General features: G+C 42.1%; 2 protein-coding genes across 5 annotated transcripts; one reads left to right on the forward strand and one right to left on the reverse strand.

Moving 5' to 3' along the window:
* Positions 1-1,237: 1,237 nt before the first annotated feature.
* Positions 1,238-9,022, forward strand: zgc:56699 (zf-U11-48K domain-containing protein). 4 transcript variants are annotated; one of them, XM_021323038.2, is made up of 8 exons: positions 1,640-1,759; positions 1,955-2,133; positions 2,432-2,525; positions 5,724-5,830; positions 8,124-8,250; positions 8,346-8,429; positions 8,567-8,624; positions 8,718-9,022. In XM_021323038.2, the coding sequence occupies exons 2-8, from the start codon at positions 2,032-2,034 to the stop codon at positions 8,797-8,799; spliced, it is 654 nt and encodes a 217-aa protein (XP_021178713.2). In that variant the 5' UTR covers positions 1,640-1,759; positions 1,955-2,031; the 3' UTR covers positions 8,800-9,022. The 4 variants fall into 4 exon arrangements, with proteins under 4 accessions (XP_021178715.2, XP_021178714.2, XP_021178713.2 ...); XM_021323037.2 differs by having other exon boundaries at positions 2,024-2,133; XM_021323040.2 differs by lacking the exons at positions 1,640-1,759; positions 1,955-2,133 and adding an exon at positions 1,238-1,343.
* Positions 9,023-13,386: 4,364 nt separating this feature from the next.
* nr4a1 (nuclear receptor subfamily 4, group A, member 1) lies at positions 13,387-20,119 on the reverse strand. The gene is made up of 7 exons (XM_012875552.3): positions 19,984-20,119; positions 17,796-18,582; positions 17,581-17,710; positions 16,522-16,685; positions 16,222-16,424; positions 15,930-16,108; positions 13,387-14,410 (listed from the first exon to the last, which is right to left on the reverse strand). The coding sequence occupies exons 2-7, from the start codon at positions 18,570-18,572 to the stop codon at positions 14,154-14,156; spliced, it is 1,710 nt and encodes a 569-aa protein (XP_012731006.2). The 5' UTR covers positions 18,573-18,582; positions 19,984-20,119; the 3' UTR covers positions 13,387-14,153.
* Positions 20,120-21,097: the final 978 nt, after the last annotated feature.

Genomic DNA, 21,097 nt, shown 5'->3' on the forward strand with positions numbered 1-21,097 from the left:
AAGACGGCTCACCCGCTACTACCATCTAATGTAGAACAGATTACTAGATCAATGTGTGCTTCTGTGCTTTTTTGTCTCTCTTGTTGTGTCTGTTCTGTCTTCTGTAACCCCAGTCGGTCGAGGCAGATGACCGTTCATACTGAGCCCGGTTCTGCCGGAGGTTTTTTTTCCCGTTAATGGGTGGTTTTTCTTCCCACTGTCGCTTCATGCTTGCTCAGTATGAGGGATTGCAGCAAAGCCATGTACAATGCAGATGACTCTTCCTGTGGCTCTACGGTTCCCCAGGAGTGAATGCTGCTTGTCGGGACTTTGATGCAATCAACTGGTTTCCTTATATAGGACATTTTTGACCAATCTGTATAATCTGACCCAATCTGTATAATATGATTGAACTTGACTTTGTAAAGTGCCTTGAGATGACATGTTTCATGATTTGGCGCTATATAAATAAAATTGAATTGAATTGAATTGAATTATTTTTCAGTCGTGTTATCAATGTGTTGGTTATTTTTACTTTATCTGTTTATTTTGCTTTTCTTTGTATATCTCTCTTTGCAGGTGTAGAAGCAGATCCCGAGGATATTATCTTGTTCTCTCCTTTTACGCTCCTCGATTTCTTTCACATTTTCTCCCTTTTAGCATTTTGTCTCACCTTTTTCTCTTCTTTTTTTCTCTTCTACCTTTCCGTTTGTGTCCATTGAACATGAAATACTCCCAGAATAAAATCTAATAAAGCTTTATGCATATAGAAATCAAGTGGAGCACTATAGCGAAAGAAGTATTACTCCACTTGCGAATGTAAAATCTGTTGGGCTCTCTTTGCCATAAAAAAATCAGTAATTCATATTACTTCACAGCAGTGGTGTAGCCAGAAATTGCATTTTGGCCAGGCCTAATAAAAAAATGGTGGGCCAAATAATTCTAGTTGAAAGTAAATTTATTTGTAAGCGGCTCAGGCTCAGGCTAACTCTCCATCTGATCTACAAAATTTTGTTGTATGCACCTAGTATGTATAATGTCAAATAAAGTATCTTATCTTATCTTTCAGTGTGAAAATCTCACACACTGGGGGTTTAAAGAGACAGCACCAAAATGAGTTGGTGTCAGGGATATAGTTGTTTTTAATCATGATTGACGTGATTGACACTCCTAACCAGTTGGTGGCGGTAATGCTACCCAATGTTGTTTGCCAACCACCATAAAAATTGAGGAAGAAGAAGAGGGGGCTATCAGACAAGAATGTAGAAAAGGGGAATATGGCAGTAAAATAACGACGAATTTAGACCAAAGCATTGCAGTTTTCCTTTATGTAGACCACAACCGAATGATCTCAATTTGAAAAGGATTAGCTAAACAACATGATATGTCCCCTTTAAGCACCACTTGAGTTGGGTGGGACTTCGCCTCTCTCCAAGGAATGACTTCTGCAACAGGCAGTGCTGGCGGCACGTAATTGAAACATATTTTAATCCATTCTTTAAATATGATGTATTTAAAGCTTGTTTACATAGTCCAGCGGACAAATGTGAGTCGGTGCGTGAACTTTAAGTTAAAGCCTCGATTTGCGGCGGCTAGCTGCTTCCTAGCGCCAGGCTTCTGGTCACGTGACTGAACGGGGGTTATAAATAGGAGGAGGTCCTGCTCCGCGGCCATTGCTGCTCACTCAACGTTTGAGCAAGACAGAGAGGAAACAGTCGTGCCCTGTGAAAGTTTGTGGCTTTCCGTTTGTGTGTTGGAGTTACAACTTTTTTCTACTTTGGTAAGAGATAAGTTGATATAAAGGAGATAAACCATAAAGTTCTGATTTTAAACGTAGTGTAGCTTCTTGCAATCGGAAAACTAAGGATAAAGAACCGGCTAGCATCACCAGTTGGGAAGCTAGCTTCATGTTAGCTAATTTTGCTGTTGGTCAACTTTCTTTGTTGTGTGCATTTATTTGTTTGTTTTTGGTCAGGAGCGTCACTGAAAGTAGAGATGAAATAGTGACTTATTAAGCAAGTGCGATGGTCACAATCTATTTAAGGTGGCGCCATGGCTGAACTACCTCACCAGCGCGTTGGAGCTCTGCCAACATCGGAGTCAGCTGCGTTGAACCAGAGACTCGTTGCTCCGCCTCTAGACACCACTGAGACGGTGAATTAAGTGAAACTTAAGTCAAACGTGGTTATTTGGCGCAGGGGAACTTGTGGAAGCCTATGTTGCAGTTGGCCGATTAAACGAATTAAACGATTAGCGAAACTCTGGGGTGCAAAAGAAGCCCTCAACATTTGTTGAAAGCTAATATTTACGTAAGGGTTTATCATAGAGGTGTCAGGAATGAACTTTTGTTTGTAAGTCAGAGAATGTCAAGATTTTGTAAGTGGAAGTTGCTTGTTCCCATTTTAAATGTACTTTAAATGCATTTCATGATATGAATTTTATTTCCTCCTAGGTTGCACTGATGTCTGCTCCAATTAGATTTGGAACCAGGACTGGTCCATACAGCATGCCCTCTGAAGATGAGGCACAAACGGTGGAAATTTATGGTAAAACATCTTTAAATATTTGAAGAGTTCATTTGCAAAAACGAATAACTCCGTTTTTATAAATTAAAATATATATATATACTTTTTATTATTATTATTATTTTGTTAAGGTGATACCAGTCAAACTAAAGGTTAATGAATTTGATCAAGTAAGAGTAACCTAAAATATGCGCACTGTTTCAGTAACGCCTAGCTCACACCGAAGGACATCATCCTTCTTTGCCTTCTTGACACCGCTCATCTGCGGAGCTAGTACAGGCTGAAAAGTTTCCCTCTTCCTACCACGCTCCACCAGAGGATGATAACAGAAAACACCACTGTAGAGCTGCTTGAAGCCGACTTTGTCCCCACTGATTTTGAGTACCTTGGCATCACTAATTTTAAATGACCGAGTAGAGGAACAGTGTTTAGCTGCAGCAGCTTTAAAGGCATACTATGCAACATTTTTCAGTTAATGAATGTGTTCCATACCGTTTTGGATGATTAAATTAGTCATTTCAGGTCGAACAAAGGTTTTCTTGGCCGCCCTGGTGGTCTGTGGGGGAAATACCGTACTTGCAATGGCATACCGGGAGCGAGCCATTTTTAGAAACGTAACGTCACGATGACGTTACATCACGTGGTACGCAGTAGGACAAGCTTGCATAGTCCGCCGCTGTGTCGCTGTAAGAGACGTGCGTTACCCTTGGTTTTACTCGGTAAACGACTGCTTTTTCCAAATCTAAGACCATGGTTTTTAAACATTGTTGCTATGGAACGTGCAACAGCGTCTCTAGGTACGCTGATCGGCCGCATATGAAGGATGTTTTCTTCAAGACTGCCAAGGAGAAATGTGTGCGCTGGGTACACCGGTGCGGTCAGCCTACACAACAGTTCAACCCGGAAAAAGTTACCAAATTCACATACATATGTAGCAAGCATTTTGTTGGAGGAAAGGGCCCAACCGAAGAACATCCTGACCCAATTCCAGCAACATCAAGCAGTGAACAGGTAAGAGTATTTTGGTGGCCGACATGTTAATATTGAAGCGCCTGCTACCATGATAGCATATAGGCTATCATGGTAGCAGGTGCTAACATGATACCCTGCTACCAGGATAGCTTACTCAAAAACATTTCAAATAAGACAAACATTAAACATATACCGATTCCTGGACGGTGATTACAAACAAAAAAACTGCCGACGACGCCATGATCGCCGCGCAGGAAAAAAAAAACAAAGCTTACCGTTCGATCAAGTCGGCCCGTTTTCCGGTCTTTTTAAGCCCTCGACACTCAAGCCATCGTTTGAGCTGAAGGTTGGTGTGTTCTTCGACAGTGCAACCAGTAATCAACCAGTAATGGAACATCGTCTTGGGAAAGTTTAACGGCTGTAAAGTCTGTCATATCGCTGTTTATGTTGCGCGTGTAATAGCTAGTTGCTACGGACGTTCTCTACCTGTATGCCCAACCTAAGCGGCAAAAGGGGCGTTGCTATTGAGACGGTGACGTCACGTGCGCGGTACCCCATTGCAAGAGCCCTCGGCCCGCACCCACAGGCTCAGAAGTCTCGTGCAAGACCGCGAGAGTCGGTCTTGCTTTACGGCGAGAACTCCATGTGTTTTTGCCCTGCCATTTACTATATGCACGCGCAAAAGCAGCAGCAACAACAAAGAACTGCGTGTTAACGTCAAATAAACATGCAAACATATCAAGTTTTTTTTATTTTTTTTATTTTTTTTGTTTTTATGTCGCCAAGATAGCGCTGCGGGAAGCTTGATGTTCATACCTTCACTGTGTTTGTCATTGTTTGTACTGCCGTTTTTTCGATTTTTCTCTGCTTTCGCCTGTCTGCTAAGCTCAAAACAACCGCGCCTGGCTTGACAGAGGAACCAGAACAGCTGAGCATCTTTATGACAGTGCACTTTTACTTTCGCCCTCTGGGGGGAGCCTCGCTGGAAAATCAACCTCGGTTGCATAGTATACCTTTAAAGTCATAACATTACCAGTGTTGCCCATAAACATGGACATTTCCATGATAGTTCATAATGTCCACACATTTAGATGGTAGTAGTATAGTGTCTTTCTTTCCTATCTACTGCTCTAAACGGCCAAAGATGGGGTCAGGGGGCATGAAACTATGGCCACGGACAGGAAAAGTATATTCCATTCGTAGCTCTTTGAACTTTTACATTCTGAGGGCAAAAAGTATTGCTAACACACTAACATTTTTTTTTTTGCCCATAGCAGGAGTCTGGAAAAAAGCCATAGCTCTTTATACTCGCGTAGTCAATTGCTAGCAACACTGCCTAAATAGTGGTGATGCCACCATGTTGCTGTCATTTTTTGTTCTGATTCTCTAACCATGTGTACAGGTGAATGTCCTCTTTCCTCTGATTCACACGATGCTCACAAAATAGCCTCATACACGAGGCTTTACAGACTGGACTTTTTCCCCGCGTCTTGGTCAGGACAAAGTACTTCACAGTGAGCTCTCTTGACTTTTGTTGTGCTGGGTCGTCCACTTTGGGTCTTAGCCGTTTGACAGTCATTATGTCCGTATAAGACAACAGTGTAGCATCTTGTTTGACCTTATATGTAGTAGAATACAAAACTTGATGTGGGAAATCTCATCAGAAGGCAACACGTTAGCTGTGTTGTGGGTACAGGCAACTCGGGGTGCTATGGCTCCACCGCTGTGCCGCGCCTTTTTCGCCATGTTACGGGCGTGCTCGGCAGTTTTTCTCTTCCTTTTTCGTCCATGTTTGGATAACACAACAGCCTCATCTGTCTCATCAAACGTCTCCATTGTAATCTGCCCAAAAGTCTGTGGTTTTTAGCGGTAAAAACATCCCATTCTCCTCGCCTGGTTCTGTAGACACAGGCGCAACCATGTTAGTGTCGCGTGACGTAAAATTGTTGCACTGATTGGCTCAATGGATTTATAGGCTTTAACTAAGAAACAGCGGGGGTGTGCATACCGGCTTCTGCCACAAAACAGGAACTTTGACTGAGTTTCTAATACGAGCAGTGGATTGCGGCAATACAATGGATTTAAGCTTTAAAAGCAGCGCCATGCAACGAGTAAATTACATGCCTCAGCTAATTTTTTTAAAAAAAATGCCGTTTTTTCTGTTTTTGCAAATGAGCTCATTTGTAATCTGCAACATCAGTCAGTTTAAAAAAATAATCTTTATTCATGATGCATTTTACTTTTCAGATAGTAAAGGAAACTGTGATCCAGACAAACTACTACAATGTCCGTTTGACAAAAACCACCAAATCCGGTCCTGCCGCTTCCCTTACCATCTGATTAAGTGCAGGAAGGTAAGTTGATCAGAGGTGGGTTACAACATGCACTCCTGGAAACACTGTCAATATTTTGTGGGTTCAAAAGTTTTTCTGTACACCAGGTACCTTTGGAGTTGCCTGGTGTACATATGTGAAATATCAGGTTGGATATAGGTTAAGTGAATAGTGTTTATCTCTGTACCAGATTATATATTTATTTTTTTGTAATGTTTTTTTTCTCTTTTTTTTTAAAGGGACAGTGCATATTCATAAACATTTAAATTTAAATATGCCATAATTAGCCAGAAGGCTACTTATAGGCCAATCAGCTAACCAGTATTTTCGCCCCTTCCTAAAATTACTTCAACGGAAGGTTTCCAGATAGATATGCGAAGCAAATCTATCTGGCGGCGTCAAGTTAACTTTACATCTGTAGTCCCTGGCAAGTTGATAAGAAAAAAGCAAGAAACCACCAATCAGAAGACATCAATCAATCAATCAATAACAGAACAATAGAATAAAAGATGGTGGAACATTAACACTGCACGTAAGGATAATCTGACATTAATGATCACAGATCTGGTTCCCTGTGAGCCATTTGGTTTTAAATTAACTGAATATAGTAGACTTTATTGTAACAGCTGGGATGTTCTAAGTTTTTGTACCCTTGACTGATAACATTGACTAAATGTTGTGCATCTGAGGTATTAGTCACTTTTAGCAGATGCTCTTGTTACCTTTCCACTAGTGCTGGATTTTAGCTTAGTAAACTCTCCCAGAGGTGGTGGAGCAAATCAATTTCAAACCTTAAATATTGAACAGGCAATTTTGAAATTTCTACATTTCTCAAAACTAATACTGCATTTTTGGGAATGAGACAATGATAAAATGACAGAGGGTTTTCTATTGAATTCCTAAAAGCCTTTTTTAAAAGTGATTCTATTTTTAAGGTCGTCAAGTTTGTCAATGACCAGTTAGTGATGCATTATTCAAAATGGGGGGGAAAAAAATCATGCAATGAAGAAACATTTTAGCAGCATTTGGTATTTTATCTTGGCAAAAGAGCAGCAGCCTGAAAACATGGCAGTCAGAAATGGAACAGAATATGTTCTGTGGAAGTAAACTAATGGCAGCAACAGAACAGTGTAGAAACGACATATTACATTCAGTGGCTGGCTGTTTTACTGATTTGAGACACCAGGTGTCATTATTGATTACTGTTCCTTTAAGTTTTATGCTTTTTAGGAGTTTTTGTCCAGAAATTCATAGCTACGTAATGTTACCTCAGTGTAGTAAAGCTGTTGCTCCCAGTACAAGAGAATCTCTTTGTACTCATACTACTGACTGCAGGTACAGACTAAACAGCAGATGGTGCTGTTGTCCCATTTATCAGGAACACCTGCATTTTAACCTACCTAGAAACCATTGGACACGACTGGGACTGAACTATAGTTTCCACTCCACCTCGGCCTTAAAATACCTTTGGGGAAGCTTAAGTTTTGCAGATGAATTCAAGAATAACCAATGAATTAGGTGCCAAATACCCAAAGGTGTTTTTTTTTTTTAACCATTTCAGTATTTACTCATTTAGCGATGAATATTGAATAGATTTGGATGGCCTTGTTTCCACATCAGAAAAGATGAGCAGTAAGATGGGTTTTACCCAGAATGGCTTTGTCCACTGTGCCATTGTTGAAGGTGAGGATGTAGGAATTGGTCTGGAACAGAATTTGGCTCCACTTGATAGAATATTAATTAAAAAAAATCACGGTTGACAAAGCCAATGGTGCCGATTGCATGGCTACCCCTGTTCTGAGAGGCAGAGTAGTCGTGCAATCGGCACCGCTGAACTCTCTGACCACCAGCAGCAGGCAAAATGGGTGAAAGGACTGAAACGGACGGAGCCAGTTGTAACCACTTTGAGGTTGTTGAGAACAGATGGTTATAAAATCTAAGAGCTGCTCGGAGGAAGGATCTGTGATAATGCTCCTTGGTGCACCTTGGATGCAGCAGTCAGCCACTGAAGGAGCTCTCAATCTGCAACAGCTTCATGTTTGGGGTGGGAGATATTGTCTAGCCCACTTCCTGCGCTGGTTTTAAAATGATTTTGGTGGTGTTTGTTGGAATAAATGTACGTAATACAGGAAAAGGGGTTGTTTATGGCGGAAATTTATTTAAAAGCAAAACAAGCAAGAACTGATTGTTAATGCACCAATCCTCCCCCACTTCCTGTAACTTCAAGACAGAAATTCCTTCTTGGATTTTAGAAGTGGGTAAATTGAATGTCCTTCCTGCTCCAACTGAGAAACTGATCCAATCTCTACCCCAGAATCACCCAGAACTGGCGAGCCGACTGAAAACCTGTCCATTTAATGCTCGCCACCTGGTTCCCAAGCACGAGCTTGCTCACCACACAGAGAACTGTGAGGACAGAATATCTGTGGACCCTGAAGATGGTGAGATGGTCATTTCAGTTTCTGTCCTTCGACCAGAGCTGGGGTATCATTTTGTTTAAGTGTGATTTGTGCTTTTTTTTCCTTTTTTTAAACAGCTGGAAGTCATAGTGGACATGGTGACTGGCATGTTCCAGTCAACACTTGGGTCAACCCGAACATGTCTGAGGACTGGGACAAAGGCAAGTTTAAAACGCTTAAAGATGAGACGTAGATCTGACTTTTACAGCAAGCTGTTGTCTGGTACGCATTTATCGTTTTTTGGAACAAATGAGAACTTTAATCTGTAAAGGTAAAACCGCTCTGTTCTGTTTCACAGAGGCAGATGATGGTCAAGCGCCCTTTGTGTGGGGAGTGAACTCAAAGTTGAGCCAAATGTAAATAGTCTTCACTGCAACATTTTCTGTGTATGTATATTTTCTTTGATATTGATCTTTTTTTTTTAACTTTGTTTTTTTCTTTTTCTGCAGACAGGCCACCAGGCCCAGTAACCACCTTGGTCCAAACTTCAGGGTACCCAGTACTGTCCCTTGGTCAAATGACCAACTGTAGGGCGTGGTTCAGTGGCGCAGTGGTTAGCGCGCACGACCCATGTACCCCTAACTTCCCTCACTGCATGTTCCTGAAGCCGTTGCTGTGCATGCATTTGTCATTTAAAAAAAAATGTTCTTTGCTTCAATGCGGAAAATTGTTTTTATGTTTTATATATCTCCTTTATTACAACACTGTTGTTGGAATGATCACTTTTTTTAAAAATAAAAGTGTTTTGGTTGAAGTTGAAGCATCTTTAAGTTTATTCAAGGAAAGTGTGCAATGTTCATTACAATGTCTTTTCCCTGTGCATTTGTTTTATACAACTCAGTGATTATCTATTTCTTAACGTACTTGAATTTTAGGTCTAGTTTGTAGAAAACTACAAAGAAAACTACAAAGGCTTCAGTCTTAACCCGAACATTGGCTATGCGACTGTTCACAAAAGTACAAAGCTGGTGGGGGAAAAATATCTATTTAAAATAAAAGCATAAATAAAATCTTATCTGTATGGGTGAAATGATGATAAAGGTGTCGAGTCACATAAAGCTTCACTAGATTTCAGAACGATGGTAAAAATATCAAGACGTTAACGCTTAGAAAATCACAGCCAAACACTTTGACCACTAGATGACGCTATTTACTGCTTTTTCTGCTGTGTGCATCTTACTACTGCAGTCAGTTCAATGTTATTGCAGCTAAAAACTACTGATTCTTGGATGATTTTTAATATGACTAGGAGAATTTACTGCGGAGTGAAAGAACTTGGAGCTGTAAAAAACGTCTCTCGGTGAAAGCAGCTGTCTTGGAGTGACCTCAGGGTGGCGAGTGCCAGGATAATCCAAGTGTGTGGGCTGCCTGCCAGCCCTCTCGGATATATATATTTGACATTATTGCTTTCATTTCATGACTGCCTGTTTTAGCTGCTTGTTATAAATGGATGTATTCAGAACGTCTCCTTGTTAGAAATGGGAACACACTTGTCCCACAGGAGGTGAGCCACGAAACTAAGGTAGTCACCTACGATGCATCAGAGGTTTTAGTCAGCGTCCATTGTTCTCCATTTCCTGTCTCCATCTTGGCGCAAGGTGTTCTCTGACCTCTCTGAGGACTAAGGAAGCGTTCATAGTTTAAAAACCAATCCAGTTTGGTAGGAAATCTAAACCCAAATCCATATTTATTCTCCAGGAAACCTAAAATGTAAAGTGAAACCGAAGAGTTTTTTTTTTTTTTTTTACATCCTGCCTGCTAAAAGACCAACGTGTCTGTTAGAATGCGGTTGGGATTTCCTGGTTACAAGAGTGAATTAAATCCTTCAAACGTAGCTTCAGCTTATCTGTACATCTGGAATTTAGTGCATACGTATGTCAGCATAAAGCTGTTTCTTTTTTTTTTATTTAGAATATATTTTCATTCATTGTTTTTGCTGGGTCACAGGGGGCAGGTGTTGCCTATCATCAGGTGGGGTTCACCTGCTCCATCACATGGCAGCTTAGGACTAACAGCCATTCATACAGTCAATCCTAAGGGAATCTTTTGGACTGTGTGAGCAAGCGCAGTATTTGAAGAGAACCCACTCTTGCACAAGGAGAACATGGCAGCTCCATGTGGACAGAGATCTGAACCCAGGACCTTCCTGCTGCGAGGCAACAGTGCTACGAACCCCACCACCGGGCACCGTGAAACAGAAATTGGTGTTACTAACCTCTGACGGGGCTCACCTGTTGAAGTGGGTGACATCAAAAAGCATGATACTGCTGCACTTTGAGTCCAAATATTTAATTAATGTGGAACCTAGTTAAAAAAAAAAAAACACCTTTTAATGGTATCATTATGTGCTTATGCTTTCAACTCGTACTGTTTTTGCCTGGATGATGTGACCGAGCCTCCGGCCTCACCTCTGGATCAAGTGACACAGTACACGCTGTTCAAATCGCCCTGCTGGATCGTCTTGACCGTGAAACCTGTCACTTGGCCTTCACGGGAACGTTTCAGGCATGTTTCTGAAATGCATACCTCTTCCGACGGGCCTCACTTTGTGAAGCGACACTCGCTCAGTCCTTTTCACGAGAGTCCTCCGCAATGTGCGAGGAACAGTCAGGTTCTCGGGGGGCTGGCCCCGTGACTCTGCCCGAAGCTTGTGATCTTCTATTATTGTCTGCATTCCTGGCGAGGCGCGTTCACGTTGCTCTCGCTTTCCAGAGTTACAGCTGAGGCATGGCGTTGGCTCGATCACAGGGGAGCTGCTGTCCACGCTATCTTTATCGGGGTGCCATCACACAGGGAGGCTGTGTGATCACAGGGATGCTGACTATCCAGTTTCTCTTGTTGCACAAGCTCTACGTGGTTGCAAGGTTATGAAAGCATCCAAGTTTTATGTTACATTACTGCACCAGACTGGGGATTTGGGCATCTTTAGTCAGAGGAAACCTGAGATTGGTGCATCACAGAAACACCAGTTTATGCTACATTGTAAATGCAGATAGCCGTGACGACGCATTGGATGTAAATGTTAATGAAGGAAGAGTGAGCTGGAAAAGTCCAGGAGCCATTGAGAATAATTTGTGCGGATCTCCAGGGTTAGTTTAAGAAAAAAAAAGAAGCTGAAAAATAAAACAAAAAAAGTCCGGTACAACACGCAGTATTTGTCTTTTTAATAATCACACCTTTTGCTTTCATATTCATTTCATAGTAAATAGGACCACAAACATCCAGCGAGTTTTTCTCATTGCCACAGTTGATTTAAACTAAGTTGAATACAGTGAGCCTTTTTTTTTGAAGAAAGAGTGACCCTTATCCTGTTTGTGCTGATGTAAATAGAAAAAAAATGATTTCACCAAGCCAAAAAAATAGAAAACAACTATCAAACTGTATGCTTGTCTTTTAAAAAGACAGGCAAGCAATACTAGATCTACATTGATTTAGAAAAAGACTAACTACTTTGATTGTCTGATTTCTGATTTAAAAAAATACTTGTGGCCCATGAGTAATTTCAACTTGACGGTTTTGGTCCTCGTGGCCAAAGGTCTGGACTCCACTGGTCTACTGTGAAGTGAGGTTAACGTGATCATGGGAATACAGGTTTCCAAGCAGAAAGAAGCTGTAAATTTGCAGCTGCCCAAATAATCAAGGTCTTCTGAAGAAAGTTCCCATGACCTGATGTGATAAAGTATGAGCTGTTTAGTCATAGTGACACTAAATACAAACCTAATGACACTCCGCTAACTGCTGTGCATGGTGGCGGTAGCATCATGCTGAGGGTCTAAGTCACTGCTGACGGAGTTTAGTTAATCTGAAGAAGATTGCCTGCCTCCAAATTATTCAAATTCCCCGATGATTAACAGCTAGATGGCTGAAATTGTTACAATGACCCTAAAACAAACATTAAAACCAGTCCTGGACACCTGAGTGAAGTTGCCCCCCCCCCCCCCACCCTCTTCAAATCAGACAAAATTGGTGCCAAACGTTTGTGCTACGTTTGTGCTGGTTTGTGCAGCAAAAATTTTCGTTTGTGCCGCTATCATTTTAAAGATATAAACAAATGTTTTTAGAGGTCATCAAAGGTCAACCAGCCCCCCACCTTCTTCAAATCAGACGCAATTGGTGTCAATCAACTCGACTCCGTTTGTGCTGGTTTGTGCAGCAAAAATTTTCATTTGTCCTGCTTTGGTTTTGAAGATATTAATGAAAAGGTCAAAAGGTCATCCAGCCCCCCCCCCCCCCCCCCCAACACACACACACACACACCTTCATCAAATCAAAATTGGTGTCAAACGTTTGTGCTACGTTTGTGCTGGTTTGTGCAGCAAAAGTTTTCGTTTGTTGATTGACACCAATTTCATTTGATTTGAAGAAGGTCTTTAAAAGCCGGGCCCCTGAATTTACTTCACAATAACCGGCGGAGACCGGCGGATGTTTTTAACCGTTTGCAAAGTAAGCCTGTCGTTGCATGTGTTTCTCTTGAGGTTGCACGTAAATCTCATTGCATAGCTGTTTCAATCAGGTAAGATTGTAAAATTTGCATTATTGAATAATAATATTTATGGCCTCCAAAATATGTATTCTTTCATATTTTGTGAATTTGTCCCATAATTTTGAAACAAATCTGCCTCGATGTGATGACTTTGTGCCGTCATTTTATTAAAGTGCTCTTCACGTCTGCAGAGTCCGGTAGGCCCTCCTTGTGCTCCGGTCTGACTCTCGCTCCCTGCTCATTAGTCCTGTTAATCACCGATGATCTAATTCCTTCCTGCTTGACCGTTTTAAAGGGTCATTGCTTCCTTCGAGGACCTTGGTACCACAGGAACTGCGAGATATGCATTTATGTAATGTCACAAGCGCATGCTTCCATAATATAGACTAGCATAACATAATGACAGAGCAGTCTGGGTCATTCGAGACAAGACGGGGAGTTCCATCGCTTTCTAAAAGGAGACTAGTACATAACTGGGTGGGAGGGGTGCATGGGGGTCATCCTCTAGGAGCTAAAAGAGGACTCTACTTGACCCAGGGGGACAAGCTGCAAGCGCAATCTGACAATTTTGCCCTGTCGGTTGCAAGAAATTCAAGTTTCCAGACCTCATTATCCCGAGTAAAGATGACTAATGGTTATGAAATATTAAATTCTGCATTTATTTACATTTGAGCAGTGAAGTTTCACTTTTACATGTACAAAAACAAGCCCACAACAAAAATCTCCCTGCACACAGGGACACATTTCATATGTCAACACAGCTGGGTGTTTTCATAAAGATTCAAAAAACACAAAGAAAACCACAGTGTGTAAGACTGTACTTAAAAAAAAAAATACACAGTATATTAGCTGCTCAATGCTGATTCATGATACATGAATGATACCACTGAATAATTTTCATAGATTTCAGCTACCAAAAATATCACCAAAAATATCATGGCGGTGTTTAATATAAAGTGTAATCGATCGGTAAGAGGCTTCTGCCTCACGTTTTTGAGAAATGGAAACTTTGTCTGGATCACAAGCTGGTTTTGTAAAAAAAATAACTTTGACTGTTTAAACTGTTTTCACTCAAGCTTCAGCTCTCACAGTTCTGCTTGAAAAAAGCTGCACAGAGAACATTTTCACACTGTAGCTGACAGGGGAAGTTAAGCTAATATTCCTCGCATTCAGAAGAGTCTCCAGTCATGAATGTAAACAGTCGCGGTTTGGTCTGCAGAGTGGACCTTTTCTAAATCCATCTTCAGACTACAGCTGTCCAAAACGTCAACCATGATGCCCCATGTTGCTCCGGATCCAGATGCTATGTCTATCAGCACAAACTAAGAAGTAGCACCAAACTGCAGATTCACCAAGAATTTAGTCCTCTTCCTTTCTTGCCATGTCAGAAAGAAAATAGATTTTAAAACAATAGGGAGTCCATGAAGATCTTTTCCACGATCGGAGGTTGCGGAACAAGGTCCGACAGTTTCAGGTAGAAGATGCGCTGGCGGCCTTGCGTGCTCAGAGTCCTGAGGTCAGGCAGCTTCCCAAGAAGCCGGGACAGGAAATTGGGCGGCAGCGACTCAGAACCGCAGCCAGACATGTGGTTTTTAAGGCAGGTGATGAGCTGGTTCTGAAAGTCCTCCACACGCTTGGGCTCCTTGAGACCATGACGATCTGCAATCAGAAACGGTAAGACATGCTGAGCTTTCTTTTTTCCGGCGTCTACAAACAGCATCTTATTTAGACATTTTAAAGAACTATGTTTTGCAGCAACTGCACTTTTCTGGGGAGAGCGGGTTGTCTCTACAAGACACTGAAACTTCTGCCTATTCTTTACAACATAACTTATGCTCAGTCAAACTGGATGGACAGCGTCTCTGTGCAGTAATTTTTAAGACTTGCCACAGGTTCTCCGTTGCATTTTGACATGGACTTTACGAGCCACTGAGCTACACCCGTTCCACTGTAGCTCTGGCTGTTTTTAGGACCATTATCCTGCAGGAAGCTCAACCTTCACAGTCTTTGAAGTCTCTCACAGCCTCTGGCAGGTTTACTTCCAGGATTGTTCTCTATTTAGCGCCATCTTTTCACAATATGTCACCAATTTCCCTAAAAGAGTTTATTAACACCATCCTCACAGCATAAGGGTGCAACCCTCACATTTCATTATGGCACTGCTTTCAAAAACTGCCTACTTTTCACCTCGCTTCCACAAAAGTCAGATTTGTGGCATGCAAGACTTATAGTTATCCTGCTGACAAATGTTTCCACCTGAGCTGCGGCTTTCTGCAACTCCCACCGAGCTCCTGACCGGTCAGTTTGGGTAGATCCGTTGTACTGAGAGCTTTGCACTTGTGCCATACTGTCCATTTTTTTCAGGCGATGGCTTCAACAGAGCTCGGTGAGATGTTCAAAGCCTGAGATATTGTTGTATAACCCAACTCTGCTTTATCCATCTGCAGAACTTTTTCCCTTTTCCGCGTTCCTCGGCCTTAATGACGCATGTTGTTCTCTGTTGTTCTCTACCGAACAACTGAGGACTTCACAGAACAGCTGGGTTTATACTGAGATTATGTAATTGACACACAAGTGGGCTCTAGGTGACTTCTACTGATTGAGGACATCAGTGTGGCAGACTTTTGTAAATGTAGAAAACCATGCATCCTTTTCCTTTTATTACGCACTACTTTGTGTGTTTTTCACATAAAATCCCACAAAAATAATAATCTTTATTTGTCATCACAACTTTGCACGTCCCAATCTTCTGTATTTAACCCATCCCTTAGGGATCAGTGGCATTCTGGAGCTGAGGGTCTTGCTTAGGGACTCTTGGGATTTAAACCGGGGAACTTCTTGGGACAAAAGTACCCTGCTCTAACCACTATAACACATCGCTCCTTATGTTGAAAGTTTATGGTTGTAACTTCATAAAATACACACAAAAAAAATAATAATCAGTGAGCGTGCAAGCCTTTGCTCAACTCCTTGTTCTCAATGCTAACCTGCATTCTGATAGGCTGTGATATTTGACTGGTGTCATAAATTAGCTTGTGTTGCTCTGTGCCTGGCAGCTGTTCTTCCAGTCTGATGTTGCATAAATACAATAAAGGAGATCTGCTGCGTTTATTCTTTTTTATGCTGTCAAAACCCGCTGCTATTTAAACTCAAACGGGGATCAGAGCATTAATCTTACCAGTGATTATAACCAGGGCGGAGAGGCAGGCGAGGGATTCGTCGTCCAGTTTCATGCAGTGAAGACTTTGGGAAAACTCCAAGATGGAGACGATCCATTCCCCGAAGCTTCGAACGCACTGCGTTTTGTGAAGCACGGTGCCATCGCAGAAGATTAGTTCCCCCGTTTCAGGGTTTGACCTTCAAAAAAAAAAGAAAGAAATTAAATTAATGTGTTTTAAAGACGTCTTAAAGAAAACAGCATTCCTAAATGTCCCAAAAAACAAAGCAAAACGACTGAAAGTTGTACCTACCGGTATGCAAGACGCAGAATGAAGAGTTCAATAAACGCACATTCGAGGAGAAGTTCCCGATCCTCAGGACAAAAGTCGGAGAAACCAGGGATGTCGTTCGCCCACTTCCTGATGGCCTCAAAAGACGACGTGAGCAGCTCGTAAAAGCGTTTGACGTCGCTCTCGTCTTCCTTCTGGTCCGTGATGAATTTCTGCTCTGCATACTGCAAAGAAATACATTTTTAAAAAGATGTTAGGTCACAGGCTTTAGTCAAGCTCCATCCCATGAGCTCAGAAGTGCAGGACGGTGTTTATTCTCACCTTAGAGTAGTCTAGAGCCCCGATGCTGGGGTTTGACTCTGTTTGGGCCCTAACGAGGGACACAATCATGTTCACTGGGGACGCAGGGGCTGGCAGGTCCTGAACCACTTTGGGCTTTGAAGGAAGACGACCTCTGCGTCCTTTCAGGCTGTCTGTTCTCACAACTGTAAGAGAAAAAGACAATCAGGTTCACTTTGGTTCTATAGTTTACCAAGCACTCAAATTAAAGGCTAACCTAAAAAGAATTAAGCTTTTATTTCTATGCTTTAACATATTTACATTAAATTATGGCACTTGTGGATACTCTGACGTATCTTTTTTTACTTTCAACACCAAAAGATTTAACATGCTTTTCACTTAAAGGTTGAAAACCACTTTAATGTATCAGGAGTGCTTTTTAAGACTTTATAAGGCCTTTTCTTCCAGTAAATACCTAATATGAACAGACACACTGCTGAATCTGTTCACCATGTTCAGGTTCTCCTAACAGTTGATTTGACCACCAGGTGTGATTCCCAAAAACATAAATGATCAAAAGTAGTAGATGTTCCCTAAAATCGCATTTAAAGCATTAAAATAAAGAGCTTTAAGCAGTTTATTGCATGACGCAAATGCACTAAAGAAACTCTTTGTTTACATGATGTTTTTTCCTTAAAGCAACGAAGGGGATTCATTTCTGCAGAGCATGAAGATGATGAGACTTAATTTAGCCACAATTAAATTAGACCACAAGCAGGCTTCCCTGGATAACCAGTTAATTTGGATTTAGTAATGATCCTCCACCGTTTTCTGAGCAACATACCATCTGAAGTTGGAGTTTTAACTTGGTAACTACTAACTATTAGCAGAAGGATTAACCTGAGCTTCCAGAATGAGGACAGGTGTTTTTTTTAAAAAACAGGAAGAAGCTCAGGTTAGAAGTTAGGAGAACACATGGTAATATGGGCTGGAAATCCTCGTATGCAATGAAAATGGGACAGCACGGTAAATTAATCTTTCCTGTTACCTCTGGGTCGATCTCTAATATGAAATTGCCAGAATTTCCTGCATTTTGCTCACCTTCCTTCACCATCCCCACGGCGAGGCACTTCTGGAAGCGGCAGAACTGGCACCGGTTGCGCCTCCTCTTGTCCACCGGACAGTCTTTGTTGGCATTGCAAACGTATCGGGAGTTTTTCTGCACTGTGCGCTGTAGAACAAGACACCGGGTGAGCTTCAACCTGACCGGGGAAACTCTTAAGAACAGCTTTTACGCAACTTTGTCCACTGCTTACCTTGAAAAAGCCTTTACATCCCTCACAGGTGCGAACCCCGTAGTGCTGACAGGAGGCATGGTCTCCACACACCGCGCAGTCGCCCTCATTTCCACGTCTCAGCTTGGGGGATAAGCTTGTGTCCAGCTGTTCGCTGCCGTGAAGGCCGAGTCCCTGCTCCCTCACGACAGACGGGAAGGTCAGTCCGGATTGAAGAGGATGAGCCAAAGCAAACAGTTCCTGCTCTTGCAAGAGCGACGAACCAAAATTAGACATGTCCTCCACGGCTCCAGAGGTGAAAGGAAATAAAGTGGATGCATTTGGTCCTGATAAGTCCTTAGCCATCCAACACTCCGGGCTGGCCGAATATGTCCCGAAAACCGAATCCCAGTTAGAGGCCTGCTGGCCCTGGAATCCGGGCGTTGAAGGGGACGAGGCCGTCGCGGGGCTGCCGTAATAATCCGACCCGCCGGGAGACATGGCCTCACCGGGATAGTTCAGCATAAGCGGCCCCGGGTAGCAGCCGTAGATCTGGAGCTCCTCCATGTTGAAATGTCCCTCCTGGTCTGAGGGAGAGGTCACGTGGGCAGGGGCTGTAGTGAACTGGCAGGAGTAGGCTTCGTAGTCCTCGGCGGGCGTCCGCAGCACCGGGCCGGCGCTCGGCAGGGAAGGGGGAGAGAGGTGGTCCCGTGGGCTGCTCATGTCCAGCCAAGAGGCGAGGTCTGCGCTCTGAGACTCCATGCTGCTCATGCTGTTCTCATAGAACTGAGATCCATGCTGGGGATGTATGCAAGTCATGGCTGCCAAACTGGAAAACATAACAAACACTGTTAGTGAAGTTAAAAGTCTACCCTCTAAGCTGGCTCTTCGGTTAATTCGATTTAAACTGCTTTACGATGTTTGCCCAGGTCAGTTTGGGTTTTCCTATGTGGTTTTGATGCTGTTTATTCACTGATGTTCTCTAACAAACCTCTGATCCCTTCACAGAACTGCTTTATTTATCCTATTAAAAAACACAATCCATTGGCTATTTAGATGACTTATAAAGGCAAATTGTGGATTTTAATTAAGGGTATCCAAGTAAAAGGAGTTTTGATACAAATGACTGCCACACTTTTCAGGTTTTAGGCACATTTTGTCTTCACTAGTAAAGATCTATCACATAAAATCTATCCCCATGATACCACTGCATGGCAGTGGTAGCATTATTGTGTGGGGACGATTTTCTTAATAAGAGACAGGAAAGCTGGTCATAGTTGTTTGGAAATGTAATCACCTGTGGTAGGGCTTAGAAATTCATATTAACGCGCACTCTCTATACAATCTGAGCATTTTTGCAAAATATAATGGGTAACAATCATGGTCTCTTACTCTTCAGAGCTGATAAAGACTCTCAGATGCGATAGCTATGAGATGTTTGACTACCTTAAAAACCATGCGAATCTTCCTTACACTTTACCATTATTAGCTACTTTGTATCGATCTATCACATAACCCCACTCCAAAACTAACTGAAGGCTGTAGTGGCATTGAGACATAATGTTAATAAATGCTTCTCCAAAGCAGTGGAATAATAACATATTTCCAGTTTGTGCCAGAAAACAATCTTTTCCAAAGCACAATGTGCTTTAGATTAAAAAATTAACCCAAGTCAAAACAAAGATCAGAATAAAATCGTAGGACAACTTTAGATCAGACATTAAGACATAACTTCAGAGATAATGAGCAACCCTCTTTAATTAATAGCTGTAAACACATCGTCTGCTTGCTTGGTGACCCTCCTGACCTCTATAAAACATCAAATCCTAGAAAGTTTAGTGCTGGTTATGGTAGCAGTCACATAATCTATTATTACCTCGTAGTAAATCACCGCAAAGTTCAGAGATATTGAATTAAAAGGCTGCGGCACAGAGCCAACAACACAGTTGGGCACACTAAGTTGACTCAGTATAAACTTTATCGATGCCAATGATATATAACGCAATTCGTCGCTGTGAATAGCAGTGCTTTTCTTATCCTTTTTTAATTGAAAATCTTACTAAGTTACTTTAATAAAAGCTGCCAAAACAAAACCACAACCAGGCGCTACAAGCCGTACAAAAACCGAAGCAAAAAAACAAAAACGAAAGCTTATCCTCTGAGCATTCGTGTTCTTCTTTCTTTTTTTTTTTCTTTTTTTTTTTTTTACAAATTTTAAACCGATTCTTACCTTTCTGCTCCGAACGAGTGTTCAAAAACCGTCTACAAGCGCCCCAGTGTCATCTCCAGCGTCTCCCAGCTGAGCGGTAGTCCCTGCGCCCCGCTGCGCGCTGCGCTCTTATACTAAACTTCAGTCTCTCCATGACGCCACGCAGAGGTTTCCACTCGAGTGTGCGCGGTGCGCAGGGAGGTTTCCAGCCCGCAGCCAATCAGAGCGCTCGCTCCACCGACCTGCTGTCTGGTGACGCACTACGGGATTCCGTTGACGCGCATTCAGCGAAGAACCGCAGCATTGTCCTCCAGAAAGATAAAGCCCAGTAAACGTGAATTAAAAACGTTCCCCGCTGCAGCAAGACGCCGACGGCCTGCACGCTACTTTTGTGTGTGTGTGTGAGTGTGACTGAGCTCATTTTTAGTTTTTCTTTACTTTTTTATACTGGGATACCGTCTGAACTGGAAACAAAACGGGGGGTTAAATGATTTCACCATTTAGAAACAGGAAGTCCTTGGCATTTCTTCTTCTATTCTTAGAGACTTTCAATGAAGAAATACCTCGAAAAGCCACATAATGGTGTGCGGTGACCAGTTAAAAAAAAGGCAATTGTTTTCTATTATTCTCTGGTTAAAAATGAACATTCACTGAAAAATGCTGTATAAAAATTAAAGGGACATGATTAGTAAAAAACATCAATAGTCTCCCAAGGTGCTGAGCTAGTTTTTGTAATTTAAGATGCATTTCATCTTATCATTCATTACTCACATGAGTATTTATAGCCCTGCAAAGAGCAATGGACTTGAGTTTCAGATAGGGGTGCAGTGCGCCAGTCCTTGAATCTTACGTGTCACCCCAGGCACATGGCATACAAGTTGATGAAATATTAAATTAAATGCACCAAACTACACTGGATCCCATGGCACACAGACACAAGGTTGGTTCTGAAATGTGGTTTGGTCTTAAAAGCCGTCGGCGTACACGAAGCGCTTGAATTGTTGTTATCAAACAGCAAGTTTGGAGCCATATTAAGAATAGAGTTGGCCAACTTTGCAATCTGAATCCATTCTCCACATAAATTATCAAATCAGAAGCGATGGGTCGGGGTGGGATGCTTTGAAAAGTCTGTTAA

The sequence above is a fragment of the Fundulus heteroclitus genome, chromosome 1 (genome assembly GCF_011125445.2).
Source record: "Fundulus heteroclitus isolate FHET01 chromosome 1, MU-UCD_Fhet_4.1, whole genome shotgun sequence".
NCBI lineage: Eukaryota > Metazoa > Chordata > Actinopteri > Cyprinodontiformes > Fundulidae > Fundulus > Fundulus heteroclitus.